The following is a 10776-nucleotide window of genomic DNA, read 5'->3' as shown; positions in this document are numbered from 1 at the left end:
TATCCATCTCCTGAATTGACATCACGTACTTCCGGGTTCCTCACAAGCAGAAGTGACCAACCACACGAGGTTTCTCGGCTTCAGAATGTTGCAGGTGCATTCTATTAAATAGGATTGGTCAGTTCCTTGATATTAAATAGGATTGGTCAGTTCCTTGAAGCACAGCCACAGTTCAGCATCCTGCACAGTAACGCTCAGACACCAGAGAGAGGGGGGGGGGGGGGCTGACACCAGAGAGAGGGAGGGAGGGGGGGCCTGACACCAGAGAGGTGGGGGAGGTATCTCTGTCACACACACTCTCTCTCACACTCTCTCTCTCTCTCACAGTCAATGTCTTTCTCTCTCTCTATGTCTCACACTGTATCACATTCACTCTCTGTGTCACACAGTCACTCACACACTCTCTTGGTCTCATACACTCAGTCTCAAAGGGAGTCTGTGTCTCGCACACACTGTATCTGTGTGAAACACACTCTCTCTCTCTCACACTGTGTCTCACATACACTTGCACACACTCTCATTCTCACACACACACTCACTCTCTCACAGACACACTCGCACCCAGACTCACTCTCTCTCACACACACACACTCGCACATTCACTCTCTCTCTCTCACACACAGTCACTCTCACATACACTCTCTCAAACACACACACTCCGAGGAAAACCTTGCTAGCGCCCGTTTCATTTGGGTCAGAAACGGGCCTTTTTTACTAGTGTTTTATAATTATTAATTATTTCCTGGAATGTTTCAGTTACATACATCCTAGCTTTATTATCATTCTTTGGAATTGTGCTTTTCATGTCATTTACCTACTACAACTTTGTAGATCATCATATGGGAGTCTTTCACATGTTTTCTGTCCGTCTGATACAGTATGTTGTATTATATCATTGGATTGTTATTTATCACATGGTCTTATGCATTTCTTTGCATTTTAATACAATTTTACATTTTTTCTATATGTTGTATTTATGTTTCTAATGTATGCCCATTGTTTTTAGACCCCTGATGTAGGCTTTACGGAGAAACACAGTGCTGTGTCGGGTCTTGAAGAATAAAGGTTTTATTCATTACATTCCTCGTCCTTCTGTTCCTTTGTGGAAAAGCCCTGCTGATTACACTACTCCTTTTGCTGGTTTCTACTGATGTAGTGATACTCGGTCCTCCGCTTCTGTGGTGTCCCTTCTTTTCAAATTGTGAGTCCTAAGTTCTATTTTTGTTGGTTTTGAAAATAAAATATGTGGTGACTGCATTCTGAAAATATTGTAATGACATTTATTCTACTTCGAGGTCTCTGCCCACAGGGATCAACAAAGTGATTCTTTTGGAGAAACTTAATTCACATTTCGGCATGTTGTCTACCAGAGTGACGTTGATCTGGATGGCCACATGTACCCTGGTGCCAGGTAAGGGCTTCTGTTCACACACGTCTATAAACATCAGTGAACTATTTCAATTTGCAGGGATGGAGGAGAAGCCTAGTGGTTAGTGCAGTGGAACATGGAGTGTTGCTGCTATTTCAGATTCTACATTTTTTCACGGAGAGAGTAGTGGATGCTTGGAATGCCCTCCCGCGGGAGGTGGTGGAAATGAAAACAGTAACGGAATTCAAACATGCGTGGGATAAACATAAAGGAATCCTGTTCAGAAGGAATGGCTCCTAAGGAGCTTAGCCGAGATTGGGTGGCAGAGCCGGTGGCGGGAGGCAGGGATAGTGCTGGACAGACTTATACGGTCTGTGCCAGAGCCGGTGGTGGGAGGCGGGGCTAGTGGTTGGGAGGCGGGGATAGTGCTGGGCAGACTTATACGGTCTGTGCCAGAGCCGGTGGTTGGGAGGCGGGGCTGGTGGTTGGGAGGCGGGGATAGTGCTGGGCACACTTATACGGTCTGTGCCAGAGCCGGTGGTGGGAGGCGGGGCTGGTGGTTGGGAGGCGGGGATAGTGCTGGGCAGACTTATACAGTCTGTGCCCTGAAGAGGACAGGTACAAATCAAGGTAAGGTATACACAAAAAGTAGCACATATGAGTTTATCTTGTTGGGCAGACTGGATGGACCGTGCAGGTCTTTTTCTGCCGTCATCTACTATGTTACTATGGTACTATGTTACTATGTTACATGGAATGTTGAGATTCCGTTGCTACTATTGGAGATTCTACATGAAATGTTGCCAGTGGAGGAGTAGCCTAGTGGTTTGTGCAGTGGACTTTGATCCTGGGGGACTGGGTTCAATTCCCACTGCAGCTCCTTGTGTCTCTGCGCAAGTCACTTAACCCTCTATTGCCCCAGGTCCAAATATGTACTATGTAAACCACTTTAAATGTAGTTACAAAAACCACAAGTCCCTTTCACTTCCCCTTTTAATTCTTCACAGTACAGTTATCCTTTCTCCACCTCAGTCTCCTGCTTTTGCCTTGTCCAGTTCATATTTCTATAGTATTACAAGGTATACACAGTGCTAGACAAATACATTGAAGAGACAGTGCCTACTCTGAAGAGCTTACAATCTGGTCAAAGACATGCAGACAAGACAAGTAGGAAGGTTCAGAAATGAATCTTGTAAGTTTATTTATACATCTGTTTTAATAATCATGTGAAGACAATCGGGGCCGATATACAGACCATGGGAGTCAGCCGGGCTAATGCACACTGTTGCAGCTAAAACTGGATAGTCCATGCCAGTCCTTTTCCAGTGACCAGCATTGAATATCCTGTTTACTTTTGGTTGGTTTGACTTTGACCAGCCAGCCTATATTCCAGGGGCCATTTTTGACTCCCCCCCCCCCACCGCCACCACCATCTTTGACCCCGCCAACCTTTTGACCCCCTCTTCCCGCCGCCACCAACCCTCCCCCGCCGCCACCGTTGGGAACCTTTGCTGGCGGAGGTCCCCAACCCCCACCAGTCAAAGTCCTCTTCTCCGGCACAGCCGCGTTGCTGATCTGCAAGGGCAGGCTTCTGTTTCTGTGAGTCTGAAGTCCTGCACGTACTCACAGAATCAGAAGCCTGCCCTTGCAGATCAGCAACGCGGCCACACTGGAGAAGAGGACTTCGGCTGGCGGGGGTTGGGGACCCCCGCCAGCAAAGGTACCCGACGGCGGTGGGAGAAGAGTTGGTGGCGGGAGGGGGGTCGAGGGGGTTGGTGGCCGGGGGGGGGGGGGGCGCCAGGGCCAAATCTACGGGGGCCCATGCCCCCTTGGCCCCACATAGCTACGCCCCTGCTATATTCAGTGCAGACTGGTCAAAGTCAAACCAGCCAAAGATAGGACTGCCCTGCACGTGGCCAAATATGGCCACTAGTTAAGTGGCAAAGTGCCAAAAGTTGGCAGATATCTGGTTATATCACCTGATATAACCAGCTAGCCGCTAACCAGCAACATTCAGCAGGACATGGCAGATAGCCAGCTGTGTGGCACTTAACTGGCCAGGTGCCGATCCTGGCTGCTTAAATGGCTTTGAATATTGGGGGGAATCGTGTTTAAAGACATGAATTAGAGAGTAACAACTGAAAAAAAATGTAATAAATAGAAATAAAACAAAGTAAAACAAAAGAAAGGCAGAGGCGTCTTCTTCAGCTCAATTATGAGCAAAAGATGACAACATCAAACTATATATAATGAAACATGAAAAGCTTTCCAGTGCCAGCCTCGAGAGAAAGTAGGGGTGGGGGAAGGAGGAAGGAGTGACAGGGACAAACAGAAGGAGGCAGAGGCGTAGCTGGACTCGATATTTTGGATGGGCCCAGAGGTAAATTGGATGGGCTGTTCCATGTGCACGTGCCTCTCCCCCCCACCCCCACCCCCAACCACAAACCACATATATCTTCCCAGAGATATTTTTTAAGAACATAAGAGGGGGGGGGGGGTGTTTCACCTACCCCACAACTTCTTCCTCTCCTCTGCGGTGTCCAGGCATCTGCACTCCTGTCTCTGAACTCTGTCCCTCCCCGATGTCGGTGCAGGCGTCCTCGGCGCCTACAGCGATTCATTCTCGCTGTTTGCGCCAGCTCCACAGGCTTCCATCTGCCACGTCCCGCCCTCGCTGACATCGTTGCCTGTTTCCTGTGTGGTGGAACGTGGAAGCCTGCAGGGCCGGCGGAAGCAGCAAGAATGAATCACTGCAGGCGCTGAGGACACCTGTACCGACACCAGGGAGGGAAGGGGTTCAGAGACTGGAGTGCGGAAGCCGGGACACCATGAAGGAGAGCAGTGTGGTACTGCAGCAGGGTGGGCCTAAGGGAAGACTGGGTGGGCCTGTGTCCACCGAGGCCCACCTGTAACTATGCCACTGGAAGGAGGACGGTGGATAACCAGAATGGAGGGCCATAGTGAGGTCGGTGCAGCTGCCAGGCAGGGTGCCAAAATTTCACACTGTCCATCGCCTCCCCTGCTCAGTCTGGCACCTGGGATTTCACTGTCACCTCCCCTGGTCTCTCAGGCCCTTGAATTCTGTTCGTTGAGCTGCCTATCAAACAGTTCCTGTCCCACATGTGCTCCCTGACTTGAGCTTTGTGGGAAGTCTCCTGGTTTTAAGTCTCATAGGATTTGGAATTCCCATACCAGCTTGAACTTCCTGTACCGCATGGCTCAAATTAGAAAAAGATGAACAGTGGTGTATGCTTGGGAGTTGAGCTGTTTGTTAGGCAGCCACAGTAAGGGGAATAAGTGCCAGACTCCCAAGGGAGACAGAGACTGGGAGAAGGCTGGTAGCTGGTATGAGACAGAGAGAGAGTGTGTATGACAGAGAGACTGGATGAAGGCTTGAGGGTATGAGAGAGACTGAGTGAAGGCTTAGAACAGTGTATATGAGAGAGAGAGAGAGAGAGAGAGAGAGAGAGAGAGAGAGAGACTTGGTGAAGACTTGGGAGGGGGTCTGAGAGAGAGAGACTGTGTGAAGGCTTGAGGGTATGAGAGAGACTGAGTGAAGGCTTAGAACAGTGTATATGAGAGAGAGAGACTTGGTGAAGGCTGGGAGCTCGTATGAGACAAAGAGAGACTCAGAGAAGGACTTGGTGAAGACTTGGGAGGGGTCTGAGAGAGAGAGAGACTGTGTGAAGGCTTAGAACAGGGTATATGAGAGAGAGAGAGAGAGACTTGGTGGCTGAGACAGAGAGTGTGTAAAAGCGGTTAAAGGCGGTTAGCTTAGCGGAGTTTAAAAAAGGTTTGGACGGCTTTCTAAAGGAAAAGTCCATAGACCGTTATTAAATTGGACCTGGTGAAAATCCACTATTTCTGGGATAAGCAGCATAAAATGTTTTGTACTTTTTTGGGATCTTGCCAGGTATTTGTGACCTGGATTGGCCACTGTTGGAAACAGGATGCTGGGCTTGATGGACCTTTGGTCTTTCCCAGTATGGCAATACTTATGTACTTATGTAGGTAGAACTGGGGAGGGCTGTAGTGTGCGGCGGGCATCCGGGCAGAGCCTCTGGGCCCTCGGGCACTGCCCAGTTGCCTGAATGGTCAGTCCACCCCTGATAGGTAGACCTAAAGGTCACTGATTCTATTGGTGGTTATGGCCTCACAACATCTGTACAACATCTGTGTCTCAACAGCACTGACCCAGGATACTAGAGGTGGCTTTGAGTCTGCAGTGAATCCCAACGCAAGGTCGGATAGTGATCTCGAGAGCACTGTGGTTCCGGGAACGGGTATGTCTGAGGAGGAGCTGCAGCAACTCTTGTGGATTTATCGCACACAAGACCGTAAGTAGGATCGTGCTGGAAACCTGTAACAGTATAAGACTGCTTCCAGTTTCACGGACCTTGTCATTAAAACTGATCCCATGAAATTACGGTTCTTTCTGTAGCTTCTGCCTGGAATTACTCGATGCTGGCAATCTCACTTGCCGGACTGTTCCTGGGGCTTCTTATTCTGGGAATGAACATCATGGCGAACAGGTAGGACTCATAATTTTAGCTATTTCTCCCACCACATGCATAAGCAGGCTGTAGAGACAGAGAATTGCCTTCGACTGGAGTCAGACATTAGCGCTTTGTAAACCCGAGGGTCATTTTGAAAGCCATTGCTAGTAACGTTAGACATGTACAGCCTGTGTACATGAAACTGTACCTGAGCAGACCTTCTCAAGGGTAGGGGTGGGGTCCAGGACATTCACGTGGAGGTCAGTTGTATAAACCAGCCAAGAAGATGCCCATCTGGAGCCTATTCTGTAAAAGAAAGTAGGCGCCTAAATGCCAGAGATATCCGGTAACTTATAGTACTCTACGTTTGGGTTTCTGCGCAGACTCTATCCCTGTGTATGCCTACCTGTAAAGTGCGTCCTTTTGTAAGATACCTAGTTCGTAAACATTACGCATTACGAGGCAGTTCTAGAATAAGTCCCCTGAAAGGAGCCAGCTTCCCTTTATGGAATACCAGCATAACCGCAAAAATATACGGGCCCAATAGTCAGCCGGCGACGATCAGTGTGTTGCTGACCGTCACTGGTGTTAAGCCCAGAAATTCAATGCTAGGCCTTGTCCAGGTTTGCAGAGCAGGCTCACGCGTAGCCAGTTAAGAGCCCTGTTTACCAAGGTGCGCTAGCGTTTTTAGCACGTGCTTAAAATTAGCGTGCGCTAACCATGTAGACACCCATAGGAATATTATGGTTAACATGCGCTAAAAGCGCTAACACATCTCTAGCGCAGCTTAGGTAACTACGCCCTAAGTGCAATATTCAGATTAACCGGCTATGGGTTACCACAAAAAGATAGAACTGACTTTTATCTGGTTCTATTTACATAGTAACGTAGTAAATGACGGCAGAGAAAGACCTGCATGGTCCAGCCAATCTGCCCAACGAGATAAACTCATATGTGCTACTTTATGTGTATACCTGACCTTGATTTGTATCTGCCATTTTCAGGGCACAGACCGTAGAAGTCTGCCCAGCACTAGCCCCGCCTCCCAATCACTAGCCCCGCCTCCCACCACCAGCTCTGCCACCCAATCTCCGCTAAGCTTCTGAGGATCCATCCATATTTATAGGGTTAATGTAGCTGGTTAAGTGCTGCATCTCGGCACTTAACCGACCATGTGCTGACTTCCACCACCTCCCCCCCCCCCCCCCCCCCCCGGAACATCCCCAAAATAGCCAGTTTTCAGTTCACCACTAACCAGTAATTTTCAGCAGCTAGCCCTGAACTGACGATGTAACTGACTAGGAGCCATTTGTGGCTGATGAAATTGCTTTGAATATCAACCCCTACGTGTATAAGGTTAGATGTGAGAACAAGGCTGGGGAGAGCTGTTTTCAGAAAGAGAAGTCTATCCAGGGGCGTATCTGGACTCTGGCGGTAGGGGGGGGCCAGAGCCAGAGGGAGGGGGCACATTTTAGCCCCCCCCCCGGTGCCACCGATCCCCCCCCCGCCATTTCCGGACCCCCCCCGCCACTGCCAGACCCCCATCCCTCGCCACCAATGACACTCTCCACCCCCTCCCGCCGCCGCCAACCCTCCCCCGCTGCTGTCACTTACCTTTGCTGGCGGGGGACCCCAACCCCCCGCCAGCCGAGGTCCTCTCTTCCGTGCAGGCTGCAAGTTGCAATGCGTCCTGTTCTTCTGAGTCTGACGTCCTGCACGTACAACGCGCAGGACGTCAGACTGAGTTCCAAATTCTGAGTCTGACGTCCTGCACGTTTTACGTGCAGGACGTCAGACTCAGAAGAACAGGAAGCGTTGCAACTTGCATCCTGCACGGAAGAGAGGACTTCGGCTGGCGGGGGCTTGGGGTCCCCCGCCAGCAAAGATCGGCGACAGGTTGGTGGCGGGCGTGCGGGACGGAGGGGGAGGTGGAGAGGGTCGATGGTAGGGGGGTCCAGGGCGAAATCTGCGGGGGCCCAGGCCCCTGTGGCCCCACGCAGATACGCCCCTGAGTCTATCCTGTCCTTGATAGATTGCACTGGCTTATAAGTATATAAGTACTGTCATACTGAGAAAGACCAAAGGTCCATCGAGCCCAGCATCGTGTTTCTAACAGTGGCCAATCCAGGTCACAGATACCCAGCAAGATCCCAAAAATGTACAAAACATTTTATACTGCTTATCCCAGAAATAGTGGATTTTCCCCAAGTCCATTTAATAATGGTCTATGGACTTTTCCTTTAGGAAGCCGTCCAAACCTTTTTTAAACTCCGCTAAGCTAACCGCCTTTACCACATTCTCTGGCAACGAATTCCAGAGTTTAATTACACGTTGAGTGAAGAAAAATAGCTTGTAGGGTGTTTAAGAATCTGGCAGGACTGAATCAAGTTGGTCTCTCAATTATTTGACATTATTGTCTGCAGGGAAAAGTTCTCACTCTATTCTAATTTTTTTGAAGTTTCCTAATTATGGTGGAATTCAAATTAAGAGTCATTTGATTAATTCTTTTCAGTACTCGGGGGGTAAAAATTTGGACTAATGTACAGTATCAAGCCAGGTCTGTTCAATCTTATTTAATATTTAGGAAGCAACTGAAGGCTCTGATGTTTTCAGATATAAAATTAGTTCGACTTAAGTTTACATAATACTTGTAATTCCAACTAACTGAGATGTTTCTTTTCTTGTAATCCTTTCTGGAGATAGAATAAATAGAATAGAATGTTGTTATGTAATCAGGGCCTTTTTTGAGGGGGTACTTGGGGGTACTGAGTACCGGCACCTTTTCCGTTGTCTGTTAAAATTGACCCACGGTCCCCAAGTTTTAATGAAAGTGCTCAGGCTCTACACACCAATTCTGCCTTGTCATAGATTCTGTGACTGGTTGCAGGGGGCCTGGCTATTGTGAGGTGGGTCCCTCGGTGATCACCCCACCCCTGAAGGGTGGCCTAGCATTTGAGTACCGGCAACTTTTTTGCTAGAAAAAACACACTGTATGTAATGTAGTTAGGCTCCTTTGAAAATTGCCCCTTCCCTATGACAACTCAAGTAAATTCTCGGATGGCTTTTAATAGACTGTAGGGATTTGCAGGGCCGCCGAGAGGGGGGGGGGGGCAGGGGGGACAAAATTCCCCGGGCCAGGCCACCCTGAATTCAAATCATAGCACCTCACCTCGACCTCGCGCCTTGTGAAAGAAGCGCAGCAGCGGCAGTCTGCAGACAGGGAGGGAAGGCCCGAAGGGAGGCGATCTGCAGACTGCCGCTGCTGCGCTTCTTTCACATGGAGTGAGGTCGAGGTGAGGCGCTATGATTTGAATTCAGGGGGGCCTGGCCCGGTGGTGGATGGAGGGGGGCAGTGGGGGGGGGGGGGGGGGGGGGGGGGGAGGCGGGGCGGCTTTGCCCCGGGCCTGGCCCAGTCTCTCGGCGGCCCTGGGGATTTGGATGGAACATCTGCTGATTCTGTCAAACACCACATGGATTCTCTAACGCTGAAGGTAGAGGAGATCCAGACAGGAGATGCATGAGAATGTTGTTAAGAGAGAATGAGGAACAGTCCTGTTTCTTGGTTTTCATATGTTGTGTGCTCTTTTCCTAGAAATCAAAAGATCGTGAACAAATATAAGACAGAACTGGAGGCCACCCGGACAATGGGGGCAGAAAAACAAGCCACTCTCACACTGAAGGACGACGACTCTTTAAAACAAGACCCGTTTTTAGACACAGTGCAAACCCAAGGAAAAATTACTGTCCGGTGGAAGGATGGACACGTTACGTCCCTGTACAAGGATACGCTGGAGGAAACTGTATAACTAAACGTGACCAAATGTCCATAACTAAGTCCCAAGTGCCGTTCCTACAGATTTACAGCCAAACGTAAGATCTCCTGCTGTGATGAATATTGTTACATCTGTTTCTATTGATAAGACTTAATTCCTTTCTTCGGATTCTCTAAACTGTTACAGCGTGATGCACTGCAGCTGCTCCGTGGCGTTGTGATGTCATCAGCCACTGGCTCTGGCTTTGCAGATATCGTGGTGAGAGCGCAGACAATTAGAAATCCAGACTGAGCCATCCCGTGCCCGGCATAGTCACCCTCAATGCCAATAGGGAAATAGGACTTGGTCTTCCATATTGCAGGTTCCGTGTAAGAGCTGATAACATATTGAAGATCACCTGTGGGGTGTCAAGAGTACGCTCAGGGTCACCATATCTTGATCTTACATGTTGTCTCCTGTGCCTGCACAAACTTGTCCGGGACACTAACTGGAACCCTTTCTCATACATGTGATGTCTGTGGGGTGGGACTGCACTGCTTGTCTCATGTCAAACACTTACTGTAGAGTAGACCCAGCCTGATTTCCCCATGTCCAGGAGCTCTGACGTGCCCTTTCACCATTTTGAAACCAACAATATCAAAGAGCCACTGAAGCTACCTTGACCAGGTCTTTCCCTTTAGAGACAGAAAGGGCTTGACGAACAGGCCCTGTCAGTTTGGTTTCTAAATAAAATACTTCGGAAATGAAAGTGTAATCCCTTTTTTCATTGCACGTTTATTTATTTGGATTTTGCTCACACTTTTTTCAGTAGTAGCTCAAGGTGAGTTACATTCAGGTACACTGGATATTTCTCTGTCCCAGGAGGGCTCACAGTTTAAGTTTGTACCTGAGGCAATGGAGGGTTAAGTGACTTGCCCAAGATCACAAGGAGCAGCAGTGGGATTTGAACCAACCACCTCTGGATTGCAAGACCAGTGCTCTAACCATTAGGCCACTCCTCTACTGTAGCAACATTCCATGTAGAATCTCAAATAGTAGCAACAGAATTTCAAATAGTAGCAACATTCCATGAAGAACCTCAGATAATATCAACATTCCATATAGAATCTCAAATAATTTATTTGCATTTTGCTCACAC

General features: G+C 48.9%; 1 protein-coding gene across 2 annotated transcripts; it reads left to right on the top strand.

Annotated features, from left to right (window-relative positions):
• Positions 1–985: 985 nt before the first annotated feature.
• Positions 986–10392, top strand: LOC115459930 (organic solute transporter subunit beta-like). Of its 2 annotated transcripts, none has more exons than XM_030189774.1 (5): positions 986–1201; positions 1310–1411; positions 5557–5706; positions 5811–5901; positions 9458–10392. In XM_030189774.1, the coding sequence occupies exons 2-5, from the start codon at positions 1357–1359 to the stop codon at positions 9669–9671; spliced, it is 510 nt and encodes a 169-aa protein (XP_030045634.1). In that variant the 5' UTR covers positions 986–1201; positions 1310–1356; the 3' UTR covers positions 9672–10392. The 2 variants fall into 2 exon arrangements, with proteins under 2 accessions (XP_030045634.1, XP_030045635.1); XM_030189775.1 differs by having other exon boundaries at positions 1296–1411.
• The last annotated feature ends 384 nt before the right edge of the window (positions 10393–10776 follow it).

The sequence above is a fragment of the Microcaecilia unicolor genome, chromosome 1 (assembly GCF_901765095.1).
Source record: "Microcaecilia unicolor chromosome 1, aMicUni1.1, whole genome shotgun sequence".
NCBI lineage: Eukaryota > Metazoa > Chordata > Amphibia > Gymnophiona > Siphonopidae > Microcaecilia > Microcaecilia unicolor.
The sequence above is the reverse complement of the archived record's forward strand: the minus strand, read 5'-3'. Positions and strand labels throughout refer to the sequence as shown.